The following is a 27182-nucleotide window of genomic DNA, read 5'->3' as shown; positions in this document are numbered from 1 at the left end:
TTTCATTCCAGTCCACCCACCTGGGGAACTGCACTGATCCTAGTGAAATACCGGAAAGGGAAAGCCCTGTATGGACACAGCCACAGGTAAGCTAGTTCCACCCACATGGCAGAACAAAGCCATTTCAGACAGACAGCTAAGGTAGGGGGGATGGACAGCAGAGAAGGAAGGGTAGGGTTTCTGCCTGGGACTGTCATCTGATGTGCTGAAATTACTTCTGAGCCCGTTTTCCGTGACAACTTGGGACTTCCAGAACCCTCCCTTATTGAGCCAGACACATTAGCCTGTTGCAGCACAGACCCATGGTCCAGGCCACGCCCCCAAAGCTGCAGACTTTAACTAAAAACTGCTCAGCAGGTCACCTATCTCCAGCACCCAGACACCCAGTTCCCAATGGGATCCAACCCCTAATAAATCCGTTTTACTTTGTATAAAGCTTATACAGGGTAAACTCAAATTGTCCGCCCTCTATAACACTGACAGAGAGATATGCACAGCTGTTTGCTCCCCCAGGTATTAATCACTTACTCTGGGTTCATTAATAAACTAAAGTGATTTTATTAAATATAAAAAGTAGGATTTAAGTGGTTTCAAGTAATAACACAGAACAAAGTAAGTTACCAAGCAAAATAAAGCAAAAACACACAAGTCTAAGCCTAATACATTTAGGAAACTGATTATAGGTAATATCTCACCCTCAGAGATGTTCCAGTAAGCTTCTTTCACAGACTAGACTCCTTCCTAGTCTGGGCCCAATCCTTTCCCCTGGTACAGTCCTTGTTAGTTCCAGCAGACATTTTACCTGTTAATCAGGGGCTCTCTCATGACTGGCACCTCTTTGTCCTGCTCCACCCCCTTTTATAGCTTTGGCACAAGGCGGGAATCTTGTGTCTCTAGGTTCCCACCCTCCTTCTAAATGGATTCCAGATTTAAGATGGATTCCAGCATCATGTGACATGGTCACATGTCCCTGTGAGACATCATTTTTCATTACCCACAGGCTGACCCACACGTATGCAGGAAGGCTTGCAGGTAAATAAACCCATTCACAACCAGTTGTCCTAGTCAATGGGAGCCATCAAGATTCTAAGCCACCATTAATGGCCCACTCTTTGTATAATTGCAATAGGACCTCAGAGTTACACTTCCTATTTCTAGCTTCAGATACAAGAATGATACGTGCATACAAATAGGATGAACGCACTCAATAGATAAGCTTTCTAATGACACCATACAAGGGGTATTTAGCGTAAAGCATATTCCAGTTACGTCATATTCATAAGCATATTTCCATAAAGCATATGGAGTGCAACATCACAGTACAAGCCCCAAGGCACAGCATGGCAGAATAGAGCCATTTCAGACAGACAGTCAAGGTACGGGGGATGGACAGCAGGGAAGGAAAGGTAGGCTTTCTGCCTGGCCAGGAACAGTGTACTGGAGCCTGGGGAAAGTTTAAGAATGACATTTAACTGCAGGAGCAGCAATAGGGGGAGGCCTGCTCAGATAAGCTTCCACGGAGCTCCCTGAGCAGGATGCTGAGTAACTAGACGCTCAGCCAATAAACAAGATACTCATGGCATCATCAGGGCTCAGTCAATCAGCTGGCCAAGTGCCCTGCCTTCCAGATCACTCCGCAGCTGTCCGAGAGCTGATGAGTTCGTTCCTGGGCATTACATGTAGGTACCATGCAGGAAGGGCAGGTTTTATAAAGAAAGGAAATACAGGGATGCCCCAGTTCCCCATTTCACAGCCATCTGGTCTCCAGGGAAGAAGAGCAAGCGTAACAGTCTTCTATTGCAAAAAGAAAAGGAGTACTTGTGGCACCTTAGAGACTAACCAATTTATTTGAGCATAAGCTCACGAAAGTTTATGCTCAAATAAATTGGTTAGTCTCTAAGGTGCCACAAGTACTCCTTTTCTTTTTGCAAATACAGACTAACACGGCTGTTACTCTGAAATCAGTCTTCTCTTGGTGAACTGCTCCCCTCCCCTGTCCCTTGCAGCCATTCAAGGGGCCCACAAGGTATTACTCGGACAAAGAAAAGATCATCTTTTTGTTGAAAGATGATCATGGAGTCATTGTGGATAGTTCTCTGAAAACATCCACTCAATGTGCAGCGGCCGTCAAAAAAAGCAAACAGAATGCTGGGAATCATTAAGAAAGGGAGAGATAATAGGAGAGAAAATATCATGTTGCCTCTATATAAATCCATGCTACGCCCACACCCTGAATGCTGCCTGCAGTTGTGGTCACCCCGTCTCAAAAAAGACATATTGGAATTGGAAAAAGTTCAAAAAAGGGAAACAAAAATGATTAGGGGTATGGAACGGCTGCCATATGAGGAGAGATTAATAAGACTGGGACTTTTCAGCTTGGAAAAGAGACAACTAAGGGGGGGGATATGATAGAGGTCTATAAAGTCATGACTGGTGTGGAGAAAGTAGATAAGGAAGTGTTATTTACTGCTTCTCATAACACAAGAACTACAGGTCACCAAATTAAATTAATAGGCAGCAGGTTTAAAACAAACAAAAGGAAGTATTTTTTCACACAACACACAGTCAGCCTGTGGAATTCCTTGCCAGAGGATGTTGTGAAGGCCAAGACTATAACAGAGTTCAAAAAAGAACTAGATAAATTCAAGGAGGATAGGACCATCAATGGCTATTAGCCAGGATGGGCAGGGATGGCGTCCCTAACCTCTGTTTGCCAGAAGCTGGGAATGGGCGATGGGATGGATCACTTGATGATTACCTGCTCTGTTCACACCCTCTGGGGCACCTGGCATTGGCCTGTTGGAAGACAGGATACTGGGCTAGATGGACCTTGGTCTGACCCAGTATGGCCGTTCTTATGTGTTTGTACAGCCCTAGAGCATTGGGATCGTTGTCTATGAGCAGGGCTCCAATGTGCTGTGGTCACACCTCCCCATCAGAACAAACCCGCCATCCTCTCCGGGCTGCTGGCCTCAGCCCAGCACATTTGTGCTGACAAGTTCGGGCACTGCAAAGCAGAAAGTTCCCAGAGAGGCAGGAGGAGGGTCAGGAAGAGGAGCCTCACAAACACCATGAATGCAGGGCTGGGCTCACAGTCTGGCCTGTACCATCTCATCTCTTCGCGGAGCCTTCAGCGAGTTGCTACTGACATTGTAACTTGCCACCGCAGGGAAGAAATTCAAGCACAGCAACCGGCTCATACCCAAAGAGAAGGCTCTCCAGGACGGACTTGTTTGTGCAGCCACTGTCAGCCACACACAGCAGTGAGAGTCAGGGCGAGCAATATCTTACTAGAGTAACTTGTTAATAAATCTAGGCTAGAGCAAGGGGTCTTAGAGTGCAGCCAGCAACTCTTGCTGGTGGCCTCTCTGACAAACCTGTCTCTCTGTCCCTGCCTCCTGCAGCCCTTCAGTGAGAGCCCACCCCAGGAAAGGTGGGTCGGGAACTTACTGGCTGCCAGGGGAGTCCCAGGCTCCCTGTGCCCTGGCCAGGCAGGAGTGGGGAGATGCCCAAGGAGGTGCCCCAGTGACTGAGCACTGCAGCTGCCTCCACCAACAAGAGCCACCTCTGACACTGCACACACCGGCCCCATTTCTCTCCAGAGGCACTGCCCAGAGCCCCCAGGTAGCTGTGCAGTGCAGAGCACCTATCCCTGCTGGTGGCACCAGTGCAAACACCAAGGCCATATATCTCCCCTCCCTTGGAAATAGCTCATCAGGAGTAACAGCTGGGTGCTGTAGGTAGGGGCCGCTGCTTTGGCCCCACAATCTCCGCCCATGATTTGACATGGTTGCGGCCACACAAAAAATCCACTGGTGGTCACGTTTGGGAAATGCTGATTGTGTTTTATGTTTTCTTTTTGTCACCTTGTGTTTCCAAAACATTAGACTTGCTTTTATCTGAATCGTGATCTTAGGGTCCGTGAAACAAATTTCAGTTTGGCTTTGCTGTAGAGCAGAGGTGGGCAAACTACAGCCCGCAGGACCCTCCTGCGTGGCCCCTGAGCTCTGGGGCCGGGAGGCTAGCCCCCGGCCCCTCCCCTACTGTTCCCTCTCCCCCACAGCCTTAGCTCACTGCACCGCCGGTGCAATGCTCTGGGCAGTGGGATTGCGAGCTGTTGCCGGGCAGCGCAGCTGCAGAGCCGCGGCCTGACCAGGTGCTCTGTGCTGGGCAGTGGCATGGCTGGCTCCAGCCGGGCGGCATGGCTGCCTGTCCTGGTGCTCTGGGCGGCACGGCTATAGCGCCGCCAGCCACCGGTGCTCCAGGCAGCATGGTAAGGGGTCAGGGAGCAGGGGGGTTGGATAGAGGGCGGGGGAGTTCAGGGAGGTGGCCAGGGGGCAGAGGTGTGGATAGGAGTCAGGGCAGTCAGAAGGCGGGGAAAAGCCTGACCCCTGCCAAGGCTTCAGCCCACCTCAATGTGCACTGAACAGGCTGCCCCAGAACAAGCCTCCTCACACTGCTACTGGGCCTTGCCCCGTTCACAATGGTCCCTCTTCTCTTGGGCCCTCACCTCACATGCCTCCAGCAGGGTTAGCACATAATTCTCACTCAATCTGGGGCACCGCTGGCAACGGTCCTGTCAGCATCCAACAGGGCAAGACAGTTATGTACAGACAGCAAAGCTGGTGCTCAGAAAAGTCAGATCTGCCCCTTCCTCTTCCCATTTTATTCTGCTCTGGGGCAGCACTGCCAGGTCCACACTCACTGGTCAGAACCCCACCCATAAGCTCAGATGGCGAGATGTTCTCCTGACTGATGCCCTGGGATCTCGGAGTTGGGTCATGCTAGTCTGTACCTGGGAAGGGAGAAGTGGAGAGAAGCCCCAGAAACACCAACGCAGCTGGGATGTACTGTGGGTGTAAACCCCCCTCGGTATCCACAACCCACCTTAGCTGGGCTAAGGTTACCAGGGATGGTACATATGATGCTGGCAACCCGGTGCCAGCTTGTGCCAAAGTCCCTCTGTCTCCCTAGGGCACGGACAGATATATGGCTGGAATCAGCCTGGCTCCCCTGTATATTGTTAAAATAGGCGTTCGGGTTCTAAGAACGTGTTTAGATTTTATGGGATGCTGGTGAGCTGCTGCCAGCATTAATCTTAGGCCACGTCTACACTACCCGCCGGATCGACGGGTAGTGATTGATCTATCAGGGATCAATTTATCGCCTCTAGTGTAGACGTGATAAAACGATCCCCAATCGCTCTGCTGTCGACTCTGGAACTCCACCAGGGCGAGAGGCGGAAGCGGAGTCGACGGGGGAGCAGCGGCCGTCGATCCCGTGCCGTGAGGATGCAAAGTAAGTGATTCTAAGTTGATCTAAGATATGCAACTTCAGCTACGAGAATGGCGTAGCGGAAGTCGACGTATCTTAGATCGATCCCCCCACCCCACCCCAGACCAGGCCTTACTCTCAGCATCTGTATCCCACGCTGTACGGTAATAGCTGAGCGGCTGTACTGTGAGCCTCTGAGACTGTGTAACTCACCAGACACATTAACTGGTGTGAAGGGCTCATCTCCAGCAGAAGATGTAACATCCTGCCCAATTGGGAAGGTCCATTGACCAGACAGACTATTGAGGGATGCCAAAGAGGACAAAAGACATTTGTTGTTTTGTCCCCCCTCCCCCTTGAAGATGAGTCATGCAAGCAGATTCCTCCCCTCAACCGAGTTTGCAGCTCAGAATAGAAAGAAGGAGGGGGATAAAAACCCCTGACAAGAAGGAACTATATCTCGGTGCTGCTTGGACTCTAAGGGGCCAGGTTTTCTAGACATAAGCAAGGGATCCCCAGCTGTTCAGCCTGGGTTAGCCCTAAAGGACACATAGATCTTGCTTATTACAGAAGCCTATATTACCTTTTGAAACGTAAGATTGTAACTCATTTGTGCGTGCGTGCTCACCTGCTTTAACATTGTAAATAACTCATTTCCTTTTTAATAAATCTTCATGTAGACAATCCTGTAAGAAACTACAAGTGTTGTCTTTGGTGTGGGACACTAGATCTCTGGTAAGTGACTGGTCCTTTGGGACCAAGAACAACCTGAATATTGCTGTAATTCATGGTGCAAGGGACCACCTATCATAGACACACTCTCTTTGGTGGAAAGACAGGTTGGAGCACCCAAGAGGACCATCTGTGATTCCGTGGACAGGCTGTTAAGTACCTGGGGAGTTTACACTTGCTAACTGGTTGGTAAAATCTAAGTGTAGAACTCTCAGCCACTGTGGACTCTGCACCCTGAGGCTGGTACGGATGCTCTTGGGTCACTGCAGCCAGCAGGACAGGGCACGAGCAGGAAGCGCCAGAATGGCTCAGACCCAGGGAATATGTGGTTCCGGCACCTCGAAGAGCCAAAATGTCACGGTAAGCTGAGCACCCGTGACTGGCAGAACTGAGAGGCCAAGCGCCCTTCCTGGGTCAGGGCGAAGTACTTCCGCTCCTTCCACACTAGCGGACAAACCAAGGCCAGGCCAGGCCAGGCCAGGCCCTGCAAGCAGCAACAAGTCAATCCCTTCGTGCGAACGGGACGGCACTCCTTTTCAGAGCAAGTCCCCCATGCCTTCCTGAGGCCAGCCAGGTACGAGGGGGACTTTTCTCCCACACACCCCCGTCCTTGCTGTATGCTCCTGCTGTGACCCCATCTTCAGGAACGCCGGCCAGCGGCAGGACCCGGGCTGGAGCCCACACAGTTACTTTGCACTCTGTGTCTGACTGAGAGAAGTTGCCCTGAGGGAGAGGGGGAAGTAAAGTACTCTTCTCACTCCACTCTGGGCTTCAGCACCCCAGGACGGAGTCACTGCCCACGGCGGACTCAAGAGCTACTGTAACTTGAAAAAACCCTCTGACTCTCCTCCCTGGTGCAGGATTTCCACTGGAGCAGATGCCATGGACCGGGGAAAAGGGGAAAATAAGCTGCCCTCTGACTATTCCACTGAAACCAAGAGACCAGCTTCTCTTCCTCAGCAGCACCATGAGCTTGGGATTTCAGGCAGAGAGCCATTTCCCTCCTGTGCTGGGCCACACCTGCAACCATAAAAACCAAAAGGAGACAGTTCTCAGCATGTGTCCTATGTGCACCTGACAGCTCCACAATGCTGCAGAGCACCTCCGCTTCCCCTGGGTAAATCTTGTTAGCTGGCTTCTCCTGTATAAATCTTGTCAATTAGAAAGTTCCCTTGTTCAGCTACACTTTCCCTTTGCTGGTGTAGCTCTATTCCCTGGATCTTCTGATCTTCCCCTTCCCACCATGGGGCAGCCTTTGTCCCAGCTGTTCATGTTAGCTTACATGCAAATACAAAGCCTCTCCCTCAGGCCAGGCTTTGACTGAAGGTTTAAACACAGCCAGCCAGCAAACTTCCCTCCCCCATGTAACTACAGTTATTTCAGCCACCGCCCAGGTGCAAACCACAGCCACTTCCCTGCCCCCACCCCGAACAGGGCAGCACACCCTAAGGTCAGTCAGTCCAGGCTATTGCAGACTGGGGGCAGTGGAGGAGTTGGAATCGAACTCCAAAGCCAAGGGATCCCACAGAGAACAACTTGTCAGCACCTCCTTTCTCCCACTCCAGCCCCAGCATCTGCCCGCTAACCACAAGAGCAGCAGCATCATGCAGGAGAAGTAGGTTCACACATGCCACCAGGGCAGCTGCCAGCCCACGGGTGCAAGGTGTTTGCACGCTCAGCATGCAGGTCACCAGCTTCAGCTTCCAAATGGATTTTAGGGGAGAAAAGACCTCCACTCTCTGTGCAGACAAGGGGAAGTGCTCTTCCAGCCACCAGCAGGGTAGCTTAGGGTTAGCATGAAGTGAGCTGTAGCTCACAAAAGCTTATGCTCAAATAAATTGGTTAGTCTCTAAGGTGCCACAAGTCCTCCTGTTATTTTTGCGGATACAGACTAACACGGCTGCTACTCTGAAACCTGATTTCTGGCTTATTGCAACAACCTCCCCCAGCTGCCTTCCTCCCCATGACTGGAGGGGTGTGAACAGGCCACTACATGTGAATGGTCCCTTGAAATGCACTAACTACTTATGCAAAAAGGAGTACTTGTGGCACCTTAGAGACTAACATTTATTTGAGCATGAGCTTTCGTGAGCTACAGCTCACTTCATCGGATGCATTCAGTGACTCAGAGGTTATCGTGTTGCAGGGCAAAGGGTGGCTGCCTCCTATAAGCCAGGGGTCCAAATGGGAGTAGAGGTGGCACCCCTGCAAGTGATCAGAAAGAGACATCGTTCACACTAGATCACACAGCTGTTCAAAAACAGGACAGTACCGCCCTGCCAGGCCCAACTCCCCCTCAGCAGTGGTAGCTACCCAGCGCCACCGACTAGTACCACCCAATAAGACACCAGCTCAGTAGGCTGGGCAGATCTGTGACCCTCCCATATGAAGGATGAAATAGTTAATGCCAAAGTTTACAGTCATCCTCTCTGGGCACCTGCCCCACAGCTCCCAGAGCCGGCACACCACAGCTCCTGGCAGACTCATCTCTGTGTTGGCGATACACACTTAACACTGCAATAAAGCCTCAAATGCGAACAGTTAGAGCCTCCAGAGCAGCAGCAGCCGCTGGAGCACCCCCTCCCCCAGCATCTAAGATTTAGTGACTTTTTGTTTATTGCCCGTGACTTTTACTAACACCACCAGTGAGTAAATCGTAGCCTTAGCAATAGCGAAAGCAGTACTGACAGACCAACCCTTCCTCACCTAAAAACATGAAAGCTGAAGTTCTATCGAACAAGCAAACAGTCTGAGCTGAACCAGTGCACCGTGCACCAGCCCAGTCCAAGGCCTGCCCCCAGCAGGTTAGAGGCAACATGTGTTTTACTTCCCTCTGAATGTCTCTCTCTGGGGACAGAATCTGCTCTAAACCTCCTCTCGTTCCCACTTCCTCCTAGAGACCTCCATCAGCAGACCTACCCTCCAGATCTTTAAGGTGGCACAGGACTCCTCATTGTTTTTGCCATAGTTTGGCAGGTCACAACAGGAGACCACTTCCATTGCTCCACTTCTCATTTAACAGAGGTGCTCCTGTGCCTGGATGGGGCCCCCAGAGAGCTGTTGCCACTCAGAGCGGAGGTCAGACCAGGAAGTGTTTATTTTCAGACACAGTCAACTCTTTCTGCAAACTGCTCACCACAACAGCTCAGGCAGCAGGCAGGAGCTGGGCTGACTGCATGCCAGCGGCACTGCAGAGATGAGACATGGCCCGCACGGCAGGGATTAGGGATTACCAGCCATTGCTCCAGCTGTTTCACAGCGCCAAATCTCCCAAGCATAAAAACCTGGAGACCTAATCCAGACCCAGTAAGTGACCTAAACTGATGCAGAGTGCTATCTTAGTCATGTATGCAGCACTACAGGGATACTGTGGGGACCAGATACATGGGCTGAACCCCTCCAACCAAGCCTCATACGCAGCAGTAGCAGCCTGGATGAGAGCTTTAGCTGCATGAATGGATTGGAAAGGCCATATCTTAGGAAACATTATGCAGAAAGTACCTGCAAGATGTAGACCTAGCATGGGTCTGAGGACCTAGAGAGGGGCCCAGGTCAAAGGTGACACCCAGACTACGAGCCTGAGTAACAGGCAGGATGGGCGTGTTGTCCACAGTGATTAAGAAAGGAGGTAGTGGGAGGGCAGGGAGCACACTGCAGAGGCCAGCATGGCCAGGGCATACAGGGCCTGTCTGAGATGGCAATGTTACCAGCGAGCGCAGCTACTGACAGAACCAGCGTGAGTAGTTCAGAGCATTCTTGCAAGGGAACTCGTTTCCACAAGAAAGCAGAAGGTGCCAAAGCCGTTTTGGGGTGCTGGTGTGAACTCTGCCTTCTCCAAAAGCCTCCCCTCTTCACTAACAAGGATTGAAACCAACTCAGGACCCACCCAGAACAAAGATGGCAGCACACAAAAGACTAAGCATGACCTGCAGCCTTCAGGAATAGCAGAGCTGAGTTATAAGAGAAAACAGAAACAGAAGTGCTGTGTTAAATAGCTAAGAAAGTTCCTACTTACTTCAATGGGAGCGGGAGCAGGCCCTAAGGAGGTCAAGTCCCATGAGGAGAAATTAAGGGGAAGACAGGGAGAGGCAAGGTGGTCAGGAAAGTGAGCTCCTGAGAGCTAGTCCAGGACAGAGTTTTAGAATGGTTAGATCTGGGCCAGAGGCCAGGTAACCAGGGACAGTGTGAGAACTACAACATCATGAAGAGTTTGTACAGCGTTCTGCTGACATGTTACAGTCTTGCCTTCACTAGACGAGAAGGTGCATTCTTACCTTGCGTTAGCCAACACATGGCAAAGTCCCAGTGAAGACAAGACCGCTGGAGTTTTAACATGTAAGGTGGCCATGGTAAACCCTAGGCGTTCCCATAGCTGTAACCTCAACCTGCTAAAATGTAAAACTACAAATGGCCTTGTCTTCACTAGAATTGTACACCTTGCTAGTTACCATGTGTTCACTTAATGGCTATAAGCCAGGATGGGTAAGGACTGGTGTCCCTAGCCTCTGTTTGTCAGAGGGTGGAGATGGATGGCAGCAGAGAGATCACTAGATCATTACCTGTTAGGTTCACTCCCTCTGGGGCACCTGGCATTGGCCACTGTTGGCGGACAGGATGCTGGGCTGGATGGACCTTTGGTCTGACCCAGTATGGCCATTCTTATGTTCACTGATAAAGAAAGAATATAACATTTCCCTAGTAAAGATCCACCCCAGCAGTGTTAAAGATTAAAGTTCAGCAGAGATCAGCCCCAATGCAAACCTGAAAGGATGAAAAGGCCCGTTTGGGGCAGCAATGTGGCAGCTTACACTTATAAACAACTGTTTCGGGCTCTCTGCAGACTCAGGAAGACATCACTACATCAGTTTCATTTGATTCATGTTTTGAAGGTTTCTTTCATAACAGCTAAAAGAAAAGGAGTACTTGTGGCACCTTAGAGACTAACCAATTTATTTGAGCATGAGCTGAAGTGAGCTGTAGCTCACGAAAGCTCATGCTCAAATAAATTGGTTAGTCTCTAAGGTGCCACAAGTACTCCTTTTCTTTTTGCGAATACAGACTAACACGGCTGTTCCTCTGAAACCTTTCATAACAGCTGAAGACTTTTTTTTTTTAAACTAAAGCTGAGAGTGGAAAACACCCGAGATGCCAGTCTACCTGCTGCCTCCCAACCCTCTGGGGCTGGCAGTTAGTACCAGACTCAGAGGGGGTCCCACATTCCGCCTAGTGCACAGAACCCCATTTTCCACTGAATGCATCCGATGAAGTGAGCTGTAGCTCATGAAAGCTTATGCTCAAATAAATTGGTTAGTCTAAGGTGCCACAAGTACTCCTTTTCTTTTGGCGAATACAGACTAACACGGCTACTACTCTGAATTCTGATGCTGTTTTGCTCTCCAGTGACAAGAGAAAAGAACCACCTATCTTACAAGGAGATACTAAAAACAATTGACTTGTTTAGCAGAGCAAAATGAAGGCTGCGAGGGGATCTGATTGCTCTCTATAAATACATCAAGGGGTAAACACAAGGGAGGGAGAAAAGCTATTGAAGATGAAGGACAGTGTTGGTGCGAGAGTAAACTTAGGATGAAAATTTGGAGATGGTTTCTTACTATCAGAGATGGGAGGTTCTGGAACAGCTTCCCAATAGGAGGGGTCGGGGCAAACAACCCAACTCCTTTTAAGATGGAGCTTGATAAATTTATGAACAGTGCTATCTGACAGGGTTGCCTGTGACAGCAGGGGACTGGACTCAATGATCCAGGAAGTCCTTGCCAGATCTACGTTCTTATGTTACTTGTCTCAGATTTCATGGAGAGATTTCCAGCCCAACACCTTACGGCTAGTCTGGGGGAAAGCACGCTGCCAAGTCCAGGCAGTGCTGGCTTGAGGCCTGATGAGAGCAGCAGGAGTGAGGCCTTGAGGGAAGGGGTGAAGTGGGGTGGGGTCTGGGGCAGAGCGTCGAGCACCCCGGGGAAATTAGAAAGCTGGTGCCTATGCCATTGCCTCACTGCCTACAGCACATTGGCCCGAACCTTTAGTCCTGTTGGAGACAGAGGCAAAACTTTTAGCCAGCGCACCCACATCAGCTCCTTCCCATAGAAGGCAAAAATGCCATTTTATGTGCATTTATTCTTGCTCGCCCCCATGCAGAAGCAGCATTTAAAAGGGAGTTTTAAAGGTGGGATTCCAACTTCCCTGGCTCAGTGCCTTTAGACACACAGATGTTCCTATAAGTAAACCTTCCCAGGTATCCATATTTTCTCATTTCAAAGATTTATAAAATTAGCTACAGCTACAACGAAGCAATGTAGGACACTATATTCTCCACTCAATCTAATCGGTCACAGTCAGGAAACATTTGACATAACTGGATTTCCGCCGTGGCCTGGAGTTCCCCTACTTTTATATCTGAACTCCTGTGTATGCCCAATAAAAGCCATTACCTCTACCACCTTTTCCATTTCACAGGGTCTGATACAGCTACATGCTTTCTCCTTCAGCTAGCTAATGCATTTACAACCCTTCCTCTAGAAGTATAAGTCACTCTGCACAGATATTCATCAGAAAGAATGGGGCCAAGCAAACAATGGGCTTTGCACACACACACAAAAAAAATCAATATTCTAAAACCAGCCTCACGCAAATGAGGCAGCAGCTTAAGTAGGATCCTGGTTCCTGAGTCTTACTGCAGGGCTGGTATTTCTACAATAATTATATAACCTGATACTAAACATGCAGTAAATTAATCAATTTAAGCCATGGACAAAGGATGCTATAAAAGGGCAGTCATATCCCATCACGACTACACACATGAAACTGTCTGGCTCAGAAATCATTTCCACACATTAGTAGTAAAATACATATAGCTGGGACCATGCAGAGCCCCAGCCCTATAACAGGTCCTGAGGAGATCACTCTTCTGAAGGGTGTACTACTTAGGTAGAGTTAATGTAGATCACACTGATGGGGGAGAGTGTTAAGACGACATAATGAACGCTACAGGAAATGGCGGCGATTATAAGCCAGTAGGCATAGCTTATTTACTTCCATTAACACAATGCATTTATACTGACAAACAGAAGTCTCCAAATAAAGTCTATCCCAATCATAGGAACTGCTTACTTAATATGTGGTAACTTCCTAGGGAAACCAAGGCAGATTGTACCTTTCTGTTACGACATTTCACATGCGTTAGACGGTTAAGATAAAGACACTGGGAGAGCCTAGGACTTACCTTGATTTGCTAATAACTCATGTTAAAGCTACAACCTCCTGGTCTCTATTAGCATTTTGCCCCTTTTAGTTACCACATTAGCTAACAAAGAAAGAACACGCTTTTTCCTAATGAAGACAAGGGCTAAGAGGCCAGCAGCAAGGGATGTGCATTTATTTCAGCCTCCAAGGAACCCATAGGTTAGTAGTCTCAACCAGGGGTACATGTGCCCCTGGGGGTACACAGAGGTCTTCTAGGGGGTACATCAACTCATCTAGATATTTGCCTAGTTTTACAACAGGCAACATAAAAAGCACTAGCAAAGTCAGTACAAACTAAAATTTCATTCAATGAGTTTTTTATACTGCTCTATATACTATACACTGAAATGTAGGTACAATACTTATATTCCAATTGCTTTATTTTATAATCATATGGTAAAAATGAGAAAGTCAGCAAGTTTTCAGTACTAGTGGGCTGTGACACTCTTGTATTTTTATGCCTGATTTTGTAAACAAATAGTTTTTAAGTGAGGTGAAACTTGGGGATATGCAAGACAAATCAAACTTCTGAAAGGGGTACAGTAGTCTGGAGTGGCTTTCAACCTCTACCATAGATGATACAAGGCTACAGATCATTTCTCCCAGTTATCCACCCAAACCAAGAAAAAAAAAAATCACCGCTAAACACAAGTGGAGCAAGAAACACAACCAGGAGTATTGTACTCAGTATAAACTGTGGCTACCACTGTAAAAAGACTTGAATTGAATAAATTCAATAAGACAAGGACAGGCTGGAAGGCAGGGTGGGTTGGTAACCACTATAGCACACTCCCCTCAGAACCAGGGACAGAAGCCTCAACTGAATCTCAAGGTTCTTCTGCTGTTGCCAAATAGCTGTGAAGCCCACTGCCAAGAATCCATGCCCCCTCTCCCTGTACTGTCTGGCCCACGTAGAGGGGGACAACCTGCCACTGGCTTCAGCTACCCCCTTAGCTCAAGTGATACGCAGGTGCTGTGGATCCAACGGTTCTAACGTTGCTGATTAGCCAGGTGGCTGAATTAGGGTTTGATTTTTCCAGTTCCTGAAGAAAGGCCCGGAAGCTCTGTTTTAAAAAGCTCCCTTAAAAGAATATTACGGCTGCAAAGCGAAGCATCCAACGGTTAGAAATGCCAGATTTGTTTTCCTGCCCAACCTTAATTTGCCTCCTTAGGCCCCCTCACTGAATGTGTCAAGGGTCCTGCGAAATAACGTCTGGCCACACACAGGCTGTATCACAACGCGGGGCCACATTGTTGGATCATATTAAAGAAGTTCTGTATTAAAATCACAAATGAGTTTGATTCCCCAGAGTTTAAATTCCAGGGTATTACTAATTAAGAGGTCTCTTGGTTTTTGGTACTGTTTCTCTCCCTCTATGTGTGAAACTTGCAAGCTGCTAATTGTGTTAGTACATTCTAAGACAGAGTCTATTCTCAAAGCAATTCACAGAGAGAGAGACTCAAAGCAATACTCTAACAACAGAAACAGCACCCAGAGACTCCCCACCCTTTTGTTGTATTAACAATTGTGATTAAAATAGAGATAGAGGATGTATGTGGATGGCTGCTTGGTGTGGATAATAACTGAATGATCAGGGAGGTGCCAGCCTAAGAATCCAGTGTCCATCGGCTGAAGAAGGCGTCAAGAGGAAATAACCAGAGGACCCCCCGGAGGGCAGACTGGAATCCACCCAACAGCCTCAAGAATGGGAGAACCAAAGAACAAGATAACATCTTGGAGCCGTCAGGAATGTGCTATCTGCTGATTGATTCAGCAACAGCATGATGAAGCAATTCCCATAGACTGGCATAGGAAGAAATTCCTATAAAAATAGACTCTAAAAAGTGAGAACTTTGGGGTCTGATTCTGCAAACCAACTTCCAGGAGCATCAGATGAGCATCTGACAAGGCCCTGCTCCCTTCTCATGTCCAGGCCACCTGGCCAGTGGCTTGGCGTGAGCAACTCTAAGGCTGGTAACTATGATAACAACCTTGCAGAACCTGTGTGTGTGTGTGTATGTTTGTATGAATGAATGAGTGACTAAATACGAGATTGAATGGAATGTTATAGCTATAACTAACTGCTTACTATGATTCTTTCTGTATTCACAATAAATGTGGTATTTTGCCTTTTTCCCTTTAATAAGATCCTGCTGGTTTTTATTTTATTGGTACAACAACATTAGGGCTTTTACTTGCGAGTGCTTCGTTTTTAACCTAAATCACGATCCTCTAACACGATTCTAAGACGACCTGGCCTTTGTCAAAAGCCGCTGTCCATGCAGCTCCCCGCGACACCAGCTGATCCGCAGCAGAGGGGGCAGGAGCCTAGACAGCCCCACTCGCTCGGGCACCCCGCAGAGCGCGCCCGGCCGGAGCCGGGGGGCCTCGCTCCGAGCAGCCCGCCCCGGACAGACCCCGACCCCGACCCGCGGCGGATGCCGCAGCCTGCCGAGCCGCCGGCACGCCCGGCAGCAAACCCGCAGGCCGGGGCTCGGCATCGCTGGGGGCTGCTGCCCTGGCGGCGGGTGACATCATCCAGCCAGTGCCCAGGGCGAGCGGGCGAGGCCGGGGACCGGCCGGCGAGGGTCTGCGGGCGGGGCGGGCGCCCGGCTCCCCGCCCGCCCGGCTCCGCTGCGCAGCGGCCGCCGCTCGGCCCCCGCCCGCCGGTCCCCAGGCTGCCCGGCTCGGCCCCGCCCGGCTCGGCTCGGCAGCCCCCGGCTCAGCCCGGCTCGGCCCCCCCCGCAGGAGGCAGCCACGCCCGGGCGGGCAGCTGGCTACCGGGGTCGGGCAGCAGCACCCGGCGCGATAGGGCCCCCCCCGCCGGGACCCCAGGGAGATGGAAATGCCCCTCCCCCCCCGCCGGGACCCCGGGGAGACGGAAATGCCCCTCGCCCCCCCCGCCGGGACCCCGGGGAGACGGAAATGCCCCCCCCGCCGGGGAGATGGGCACCCCCGCCCGGCAGCCCCCGCCCGCCCTTACCCGGGAAGGGTCTCTCTGTGCGGGGCACGGCGGAGCGCGCGGCAGCCCCCAGCAGCAGGAGCAAGAGCCCGAGCCCCGGCCCCATTCTCGGCCGCCCGGGTCCCGCTTTCTTCCGGCCGCCGCTGCAGCCCGCTCCGGCCTCCCGCCGCTCCCCGCAGCCGCCCCGGGCCCCGCCCCGCCAGGTGGCCCCGTGACGTCGCCGCGCAACGCCCCTGGCGCAGGTAGCTCCGCGGGGGGGGGGACAAAGTCCCTCCCGGGACTGAACACGTGGGGCACCAGCCCGCCCTGGGGCGTCCCGACCTGTGACCCCGACCCCAGCCCGCCTGCGACCCCCAGCGCTCCAGCCCTCCCCCGAGCAACCTGCACCCCATCCCCCTGTGCTCCCCGCACATCGCCTCTCCCCCTGCACCCCTCCCGCACAGCCTTCTGCACCCCATCCCCCCGTGCTCCCCGCACATCGCCTCTCCCCCTGCACCCCTCCCCCACAGCCTTCTGCACCCCATCCCCCTGTGCTCCCCGCACATCGCCTCTCCCCCCGCACCCCTCCCCCACAGCCTTCTGCACCCCATCCCCCCGTGCTCCCCGCACATCGCCTCTCCCCCCGCACCCCTCCCCCACAGCCTTCTGCACCCCATCCCCCCGTGCTCCCCGCACATCGCCTCTCCCCCCGCACCCCTCCCCCACAGCCTTCTGCACCCCATCCCCCCGTGCTCCCCGCACATCGCCTCTCCCCCCGCACCCCTCCCCCACAGCCTTCTGCACCCCATCCCCCCGTGCTCCCCGCACATCGCCTCTCCCCCCGCACCCCTCCCCCACAGCCTTCTGCACCCCATCCCCCCGTGCTCCCCGCACATCGCCTCTCCCCCCGCACCCCTCCCCCACAGCCTTCTGCACCCCATCCCCCTGTGCTCCCCGCACATCGCCTCTCCCCCTGCACCCCTCCCGCACAGCCTTCTGCACCCCATCCCCCCGTGCTCCCCGCACATCGCCTCTCCCCCCGCACCCCTCCCCCACAGCATTCTGCACCCCATCTCCCCGTGCTCCCCGCACATCGCCTCTCCCCCTGCACCCCTCCCGCACAGCCTTCTGCACCCCATCCCCCCGTGCTCCCCGCACATCGCCTCTCCCCCTGCACCCCTCCCCCTGTGCTCCCCGCACATCGCCTCTCCCCCTGCACCCCTCCCCCACAGCCTTCTGCACCCCATCTCCCCGTGCTCCCCGCACATCGCCTCTCCCCCTGCACCCCTCCCCCACAGCCTTCTGCACCCCATCCCCCTGTGCTCCCCGCACATCGCCTCTCCCCCTGCACCCCTCCCCCATGCTCCCCGCACATCGCCTCTCCCCCCGCACCCCTCCCCCACAGCCTTCTGCACCCCATCCCCCCGTGCTCCCCGCACATCGCCTCTCCCCCCGCACCCCTCCCCCACAGCCTTCTGCACCCCATCCCCCCGTGCTCCCCGCACATCGCCTCTCCCCCCGCACCCCTCCCCCACAGCCTTCTGCACCCCATCCCCCCGTGCTCCCCGCACATCGCCTCTCCCCCCGCACCCCTCCCCCACAGCCTTCTGCACCCCATCCTCCCGTGCTCCCCGCACATCGCCTCTCCCCCTGCACCCCTCCCCCACAGCCTTCTGCACCCCATCTCCCCGTGCTCCCCGCACATCGCCTCTCCCCCTGCACCCCTCCCCCACAGCCTTCTGCACCCCATCCCCCCGTGCTCCCCGCACATCGCCTCTCCCCCCGCACCCCTCCCCCACAGCCTTCTGCACCCCATCCCCCCGTGCTCCCCGCACATCGCCTCTCCCCCCGCACCCCTCCCCCACAGCCTTCTGCACCCCATCCCCCCGTGCTCCCCGCACATCGCCTCTCCCCCCGCACCCCTCCCCCACAGCCTTCTGCACCCCATCCCCCCGTGCTCCCCGCACATCGCCTCTCCCCCCGCACCCCTCCCCCACAGCCTTCTGCACCCCATCCCCCTGTGCTCCCCGCACATCGCCTCTCCCCCTGCACCCCTCCCGCACAGCCTTCTGCACCCCATCCCCCCGTGCTCCCCGCACATCGCCTCTCCCCCCGCACCCCTCCCCCACAGCATTCTGCACCCCATCTCCCCGTGCTCCCCGCACATCGCCTCTCCCCCTGCACCCCTCCCGCACAGCCTTCTGCACCCCATCCCCCCGTGCTCCCCGCACATCGCCTCTCCCCCTGCACCCCTCCCCCTGTGCTCCCCGCACATCGCCTCTCCCCCTGCACCCCTCCCCCACAGCCTTCTGCACCCCATCTCCCCGTGCTCCCCGCACATCGCCTCTCCCCCTGCACCCCTCCCCCACAGCCTTCTGCACCCCATCCCCCTGTGCTCCCCGCACATCGCCTCTCCCCCTGCACCCCTCCCCCATGCTCCCCGCACATCGCCTCTCCCCCCGCACCCCTCCCCCACAGCCTTCTGCACCCCATCCCCCCGTGCTCCCCGCACATCGCCTCTCCCCCCGCACCCCTCCCCCACAGCCTTCTGCACCCCATCCCCCCGTGCTCCCCGCACATCGCCTCTCCCCCCGCACCCCTCCCCCACAGCCTTCTGCACCCCATCCCCCCGTGCTCCCCGCACATCGCCTCTCCCCCCGCACCCCTCCCCCACAGCCTTCTGCACCCCATCCTCCCGTGCTCCCCGCACATCGCCTCTCCCCCTGCACCCCTCCCCCACAGCCTTCTGCACCCCATCTCCCCGTGCTCCCCGCACATCGCCTCTCCCCCCGCACCCCTCCCCCACAGCCTTCTGCACCCCATCCCCCCGTGCTCCCCACACATCGCCTCTCCCCCCGCACCCCTCCCCCACAGCCTTCTGCACCCCATCCCCCCGTGCTCCCCGCACATCGCCTCTCCCCCCGCACCCCTCCCCCACAGCCTTCTGCATCCCATCCCCCCGTGCTCCCCGCACATCGCCTCTCCCCCCGCACCCCTCCCCCACAGCCTTCTGCACCCCATCCCCCCGTGAAACCCCGCACATCGCCCCCCCCGCACCCCTCCCCCACAGCCTTCTGCACCCCATCCCCCCGTGCTCCCCGCACATCGCCTCTCCCCCCGCACCCCTCCCCCACAGCCTTCTGCACCCCATCCCCCCGTGCTCCCCGCACATCGCCTCTCCCCCCGCACCCCTCCCCCACAGCCCTCTGCACCCCATCCCCCCGTGCTCCCCGCACATCGCCTCTCCCCCTGCACCCCTCCCCCACAGCCCTCTGCACCCCATCCCCCTGTGCTCCCCGCACATCGCCTCTCCCCCTGCACCCCTCCCCCACAGCCCTCTGCACCCCATCCCCCTGTGCTCCCCGCACATCGCCTCTCCCCCTGCACCCCTCCCCCACAGCCCTCTGCACCCCATCCCCCTGTGCTCCCCGCACATCGCCTCTCCCCTGCACCCCTCCCCCACAGCCCTCTGCACCCCATCCCCCTGTGCTCCCCGCACATCGCCTCTCCCCCTGCACCCCTCCCCCACAGCCCTCTGCACCCCATCCCCCTGTGCTCCCCGCACATCGCCTCTCCCCCTGCACCCCTCCCGCACAGCCCTCTGCACCCCATCCCCCTGTGCTCCCCGCACATCGCCTCTCCCCCTGCACCCCTCCCGCACAGCCTTCTGCACCCCATCCCCCTGTGCTCCCCGCACATCGCCTCTCCCCCTGCACCCCTCCCGCACAGCCTTCTGCACCCCATCCCCCTGTGCTCCCCGCACATCGCCTCTCCCCCTGCACCCCTCCCGCACAGCCTTCTGCACCCCATCCCCCTTTGCTCCCCGCACATCGCCTCTCCCCCTGCACCCCTCCCCCACAGCCTTCTGCACCCCATCCCCCTGTGCTCCCCGCACATCGCCTCTCCCCCTGCACCCCTCCCCCACAGCCTTCTGCACCCCATCCCCCTGTGCTCCCCGCACATCGCCTCTCCCCCTGCACCCCTCCCCCACAGCCTTCTGCACCCCATCCCCCTGTGCTCCCCGCACATCGCCTCTCCCCCTGCACCCCTCCCCCACAGCCTTCTGCACCCCATCCCCCTGTGCTCCCCGCACATCGCCTCTCCCCCTGCACCCCTCCCCCACAGCCTTCTGCACCCCATCCCCCTGTGCTCCCCGCACATCGCCTCTCCCCCTGCACCCCTCCCGCACAGCCTTCTGCACCCCATCCCCCTGTGCTCCCCGCACATCGCCTCTCCCCCTGCACCCCTCCCGCACAGCCTTCTGCACCCCATCCCCCTGTGCTCCCCGCACATCGCCTCTCCCCCTGCACCCCTCCCCCACAGCCTTCTGCACCCCATCCCCCTGTGCTCCCCGCACATCGCCTCTCCCCCTGCACCCCTCCCCCACAGCCTTCTGCACCCCATCCCCCTGTGCTCCCCGCACATCGCCTCTCCCCCTGCACCCCTCCCCCACAGCCTTCTGCACCCCATCCCCCTGTGCTCCCCGCACATCGCCTCTCCCCCTGCACCCCTCCCCCACAGCCTTCTGCACCCCATCTCCCTGTGCTCCCCGCACATCGCCTCTCCCCCCGCACCCCTCCCGCACAGCCTTCTGCACCCCATCCCCCTGTGCTCCCCGCACATCGCCTCTCCCCCCGCACCCCTCCCCCACAGCCTTCTGCATCCCATCCCCCCGTGCTCCCCGCACATCGCCTCTCCCCCCGCACCCCTCCCCCACAGCCTTCTGCACCCCATCCCCCCGTGAAACCCCGCACATCGCCCCCCCCGCACCCCTCCCCCACAGCCTTCTGCACCCCATCCCCCCGTGCTCCCCGCACATCGCCTCTCCCCCCGCACCCCTCCCCCACAGCCTTCTGCACCCCATCCCCCCGTGCTCCCCGCACATCGCCTCTCCCCCCGCACCCCTCCCCCACAGCCCTCTGCACCCCATCCCCCCGTGCTCCCCGCACATCGCCTCTCCCCCTGCACCCCTCCCCCACAGCCCTCTGCACCCCATCCCCCTGTGCTCCCCGCACATCGCCTCTCCCCCTGCACCCCTCCCCCACAGCCCTCTGCACCCCATCCCCCTGTGCTCCCCGCACATCGCCTCTCCCCCTGCACCCCTCCCCCACAGCCCTCTGCACCCCATCCCCCTGTGCTCCCCGCACATCGCCTCTCCCCTGCACCCCTCCCCCACAGCCCTCTGCACCCCATCCCCCTGTGCTCCCCGCACATCGCCTCTCCCCCTGCACCCCTCCCCCACAGCCCTCTGCACCCCATCCCCCTGTGCTCCCCGCACATCGCCTCTCCCCCTGCACCCCTCCCGCACAGCCCTCTGCACCCCATCCCCCTGTGCTCCCCGCACATCGCCTCTCCCCCTGCACCCCTCCCGCACAGCCTTCTGCACCCCATCCCCCTGTGCTCCCCGCACATCGCCTCTCCCCCTGCACCCCTCCCGCACAGCCTTCTGCACCCCATCCCCCTGTGCTCCCCGCACATCGCCTCTCCCCCTGCACCCCTCCCGCACAGCCTTCTGCACCCCATCCCCCTTTGCTCCCCGCACATCGCCTCTCCCCCTGCACCCCTCCCCCACAGCCTTCTGCACCCCATCCCCCTGTGCTCCCCGCACATCGCCTCTCCCCCTGCACCCCTCCCCCACAGCCTTCTGCACCCCATCCCCCTGTGCTCCCCGCACATCGCCTCTCCCCCTGCACCCCTCCCCCACAGCCTTCTGCACCCCATCCCCCTGTGCTCCCCGCACATCGCCTCTCCCCCTGCACCCCTCCCCCACAGCCTTCTGCACCCCATCCCCCTGTGCTCCCCGCACATCGCCTCTCCCCCTGCACCCCTCCCCCACAGCCTTCTGCACCCCATCCCCCTGTGCTCCCCGCACATCGCCTCTCCCCCTGCACCCCTCCCGCACAGCCTTCTGCACCCCATCCCCCTGTGCTCCCCGCACATCGCCTCTCCCCCTGCACCCCTCCCGCACAGCCTTCTGCACCCCATCCCCCTGTGCTCCCCGCACATCGCCTCTCCCCCTGCACCCCTCCCCCACAGCCTTCTGCACCCCATCCCCCTGTGCTCCCCGCACATCGCCTCTCCCCCTGCACCCCTCCCCCACAGCCTTCTGCACCCCATCCCCCTGTGCTCCCCGCACATCGCCTCTCCCCCTGCACCCCTCCCCCACAGCCTTCTGCACCCCATCCCCCTGTGCTCCCCGCACATCGCCTCTCCCCCTGCACCCCTCCCCCACAGCCTTCTGCACCCCATCTCCCTGTGCTCCCCGCACATCGCCTCTCCCCCTGCACCCCTCCCGCACAGCCTTCTGCACCCCATCCCCCTGTGCTCCCCGCCCATCGCCTCTCCCCCCTGCACCCCTCCCCCACAGCCTTCTGCACCCCATCTCCCTGTGCTCCCCGCACATCGCCTCTCCCCCTGCACCCCTCCCGCACAGCCTTCTGCACCCCATCCCCCTGTGCTCCCCGCACATCGCCTCTCCCCCTGCACCCCTCCCGCACAGCCTTCTGCACCCCATCCCCCTTTGCTCCCCGCACATCGCCTCTCCCCCTGCACCCCTCCCCCACAGCCTTCTGCACCCCATCCCCCTGTGCTCCCCGCACATCGCCTCTCCCCCTGCACCCCTCCCCCACAGCCTTCTGCACCCCATCCCCCTGTGCTCCCCGCACATCGCCTCTCCCCCTGCACCCCTCCCCCACAGCCTTCTGCACCCCATCTCCCTGTGCTCCCCGCACATCGCCTCTCCCCCTGCACCCCTCCCGCACAGCCTTCTGCACCCCATCCCCCTGTGCTCCCCGCCCATCGCCTCTCCCCCCTGCACCCCTCCCCCACAGCCTTCTGCACCCCATCTCCCTGTGCTCCCCGCACATTGCCTCTTGTAACAACCTGCAGCCTTCTGCACCCAATATCCCTGTGCTCCCCACACATCCCCTTTCCCCACCCACACCCCTCCCCCACAGCCCTCTGCTCCCCCCACATCCCCTCCCCCCACACACTCACCCTCCCCCACAGCCTTTTGTACCCCATGTCCCTGTGCTCCCCAAACATCCCCTACCCTCCCTCCACATGTGCTACCCTCCTCCTCCATCTGTCCTTGGATTAGCCCAGGAGCGTCTCAACGCCCCCTACACACAGTTCTTTCTCCACCCACCCCATCTATTACTTGAGAGGAGGAATGAGCCCCGAGTTTGGACACTAGCCTGGGCCTTGGGAAACCTGAGCTGAATTCCTTGCTCCACCAACAGGAAGTCTCTGGGAGCTTGGGCAACGTTGTTTTAGCCCTGTCAGGCACAGGATAGCAGGGCGATCAGGTGGGTAAGGGAATATCTTGTACTGAACTAACTTCTGCTGATGAGAGTGACAAGCTTTTGAGCCACACAGAGCTCCGCTGCAGGTCTGGAAAACACTCAGACCTGTCTACACGTACGGTGCTGCAGCCGCATGGCTACACCAATACAGGTGCATTGCTACAGCGCTGGTGGGGAAGACCCGCTCTTCCGACAGGAGAGAGCTTTCCTGCTCGCATTGCTCGTGTGCACAGCGCTCTTATCTTGGTGTCCCTCATGTCGCTCAGTGGGGTGGAATATTCACACCTGAGCAACATACGTTTTACCGACATAGGTGGAAGTGTAGACATGGCCTCGGAGTGTCACAGTAAATGGAAAGTAGAAGGTGAAGTGGCCCATCCCCCCCATGATTGGAGGGTGTTAAAGGAAGGTCAGCCAGGGAAGGCGGGAGTGGGGGGTGTTAGCAAGTTATTACAACAGCTTGTAACCCACGAACAATTCCTCCCCCCCCCCAAGTTGCCTTCCCTCTCCCTTCCTCCCCCCTATGATTGGAGGGGTGTTAACAGGGCACTTCACTTTGAAGGGGTCTCCCACAGCTCCCAGGAGAGCACTCTAACCATTGGGCTATGGGATATTCTGATGTGGGGCTTCCTCGGTATCTCATGTTGAAGCTGTTCCATGGTGGATAAGTACTTAGAGCAGTGGTGGGCAACCTGCCGCCCGTCAGGGTAATCTGCTGGCAGGCCCCAAGACAGTGTTTACATTGACAGTCCGCAGGCATGGCTGCCTGCAGCTCCCAGTGGCCTCGGTTTGCCATTCCCGGCCAATGGGAGCTGCAGGAAGCGGAGGGCCGCAGGGACATAAACAGGTTACAGAGTAACAGCCGTGTTAGTCTGTATTCACAAAAAGAAAAGGAGTACTTGTGGCACCTTAGAGACTAACCAATTTATTTGAGCATAAGCTTTCGTGAGCTACAGCTCACTTCATCGTCTCGCAGCCCACCAGAAGATTAACCTGACGGGCCACAGGTTGCCCACCACTGACTTAGTCACTGAGACACCAAGAGAGAGCAAGAATGACTCTCTAGCATGGGGGTTCAAGCGGGACCCACGTGAGAGATGGGAGACCCAGGGGTCAGTGCCCCTGCTCCAATGACTCTTTCATAGTTATCCACAGCTTCAACAGAAGAGACTGAGGATGACCCACCATCCACTGAGGAATATCCCACAGCTCAGTGGTTGAAGCACATTCCTGAAGGGTGTGGGAGACCCCCCTGTTCAAATCCTTTCTTCCCCCAGGCTCCAGAGGAAACTGAATGTAGGTCTCCCACATCCCAGTTGAGTCCTCTAACCATTGGGCTAAAAGTTATAAGATGGGCAGCTCCTCCACATTTTGAGTGGGGTCTGATCCAGAGAGCAGCCTCTGAGCATGCCCACCAGATAAGACAGGCAGAGAAGTGCCTGTCTCTCTGCTAGTCATAGATCACTGTGGGGCTGAGGCAGGAAATAGGTGTCCAGATTCTTAGAGCAAGGCAGAGGCAGAAACATAGGCACTAAGGGAACTTTTACACTGGAAATTTAGGCACCAAGTTTAGGCACCTTCAGGATTAGGTGGCAGCCAACCAAGAGATTGCAGTGCTACTTAAACATAGGATACAGGTACCTAAATATCTTTGTGGACCCAAGCCTGTGGTCTTTCTGGGCCTCAGTTCCCCATCTGTAGGTACTTTTCTACACTGTGATTAAGTCACCCTGTAACCTTCTCTTTGCCGAGCTAAATAGACTGAGCTCCTTGAGTTCCTCACTATAAAGAATGGTTAGTTACTGTCACATGCGGGGTGGCCCTTTAAGACAAGTTAGGCTCAGCCTAGCCCCCCCAGCTGATGGTGACATGATAAAAAAACAGTTACTTACCTTGTCTATAAAACTGTTATTCTTCAAGATATGTTTCAGAGTAGCAGCCGCGTTAGTCTGTATTCGCAAAAAGAAAAGGAGTACTTGTGGCACCTTAGAGACTAACCAATTTATTTGAGCATGAGCTTTCGTGAGCTACAGCTCACTTCATCGGACGCATAAAGTGGAAAATACAGTGAGGAGATTTATATACACACAGACCATGCAAAAATGGATGTTTGCCATACACATTGTACACATTCCACTTTAGGTGTGCATGTGCCCAGTGCACCAGAGTCCGAGATTTTTCCTTAAGCAGTACCCGTGCACCCTCAGCAGTCTCTACGTACTGCACAACTGTATAAAGAGCAGAGCCACCCCATCTACTCCTTAGTTCCTTCTTGCCGGACAGACTCTGATATAAAGAGAAGGAGGGTGGGCCATGGAATGGACATGTGCAAAACAGCTCGCAGACCAGTTATGGAACAGGATAGTGACCACTTTTTCTTCTGTGAGCGATTGCGTATGTCCATTCCACTTCGGGTGACTCACAAACAGTTCAGTCCGGAGGTGCGTTTGGGAGTCTACCTGAACATTGGAAAACCACACTTCCAAACTTGGCCTCACCTCTGGAATGCTGAGAGAGGTTGTTGTAAAGATATGCATCAATGTCCAAGTTGCAAATCTACAAATGTCTGCTATAGGTACTTGTGCCAAACAAGCTGCAGAAACTGCTTGAGATCTCATAGCGTATGCTATCAGCTTGCTCAGGGGCGGCACTGTAACGATGCTGCCTCTGGTGGCACACAACTGACAGTATCAATTCAGAACAAATTGCTTAGAGCAGGGCAGTTACAGCCCAAGGCTGGGGTTTCTCCACTTCTAAGGCACACCAAACCAGCCAGCCAGAGAGGACTTTGGTTTTACCCCACTGGCTAACCATAAGTCATACAAGCAATTTCCTTAGACATTCCAGTTTCCCAGTATCACCACCAGTGCCACTCGTTATGGGGACAGATGGTTATGAAAACCAATACCCCAGTAAAAGGAAAAAGGTTCTCTTGATCCTAAAGGACCAAGCCCCAGAGCCAGGTAAATATACAAGTCAGATCTTACCCACAAATCACGCTGTTGCCAATCCTTTCGAGTCTAAAATCTAAAGGTTTATTCATAAAAGAAAGAAATATAGTTGAGAGCTAAAATTGGTTAAATGGAATCAATTGCATACAGTAATGGCAAAGTTCTTGGTTCAGGCTTGTAGCAGTGATGGAATAAACTGCAGGTTCAAATCAAGTCTCTGGAGTACATCCACAGCTGGGATGGGTCATTCCGTCCTTTGTTCAGAGCTTCAGTTTGTAGCAAGGTTCCTCCAGAGGTAAGAAGCAGGATTGAAGACAAGATGGAGGAGATGCAGCAGCCTTTTATAGTCTCTTGCCATGTGGCCTCTGCTTTTTTGTTTCAAAGACAAACTCTCCAGCACATGGCATGGAAAAACCTTAGAGTTCTGTCCATAGGCATGTCCCTGCATACCTTGCTGAGTCACAAGGTGTATCTGCCTTCTCTCAATGGGTCAATTGTATAGCTGATGGTCCTTAATGGGCCATCAAGCAGGCTAGGTAGAGCTTATGCCAAATTGTCTGGGGTGTCACCCAGAAGCATAGCACAGGTTTGAAATACAGACAGTATAGAGCCAATACTTATAATTTTAAATACCAAAATGATACATGCAGACAGATAGCATAATCATAACCAGCCAACCATAACCTTGTCTTAAACACCTTATTTGACGCCTTTTATACAAG

At 55.5% G+C, this 27182-nt stretch overlaps 1 protein-coding gene across 7 annotated transcripts in view; it reads right to left on the bottom strand.

Moving 5' to 3' along the window:
- Positions 1 to 16406, bottom strand: part of SEMA4F (ssemaphorin 4F) — a 148303-nt gene extending 131897 nt beyond the window's left edge. For all 7 annotated transcript variants that reach the window (XM_075128216.1, XM_075128219.1, XM_075128217.1 and 4 more), the window contains exon 1: positions 16248 to 16406. In XM_075128216.1, the coding sequence (XP_074984317.1) occupies positions 16248 to 16332 (85 nt within the window). In that variant the 5' untranslated portion in view covers positions 16333 to 16406. The remainder of the gene's footprint in view (positions 1 to 16247) is intronic.
- Positions 16407 to 27182: the final 10776 nt, after the last annotated feature.

This window comes from Caretta caretta, chromosome 4 (genome assembly GCF_965140235.1).
Source record: "Caretta caretta isolate rCarCar2 chromosome 4, rCarCar1.hap1, whole genome shotgun sequence".
Lineage (NCBI taxonomy): Eukaryota > Metazoa > Chordata > Testudines > Cheloniidae > Caretta > Caretta caretta.
Note: the sequence above shows the minus strand (reverse complement) of the source record. Positions and strands in the feature narration are given on the sequence as shown.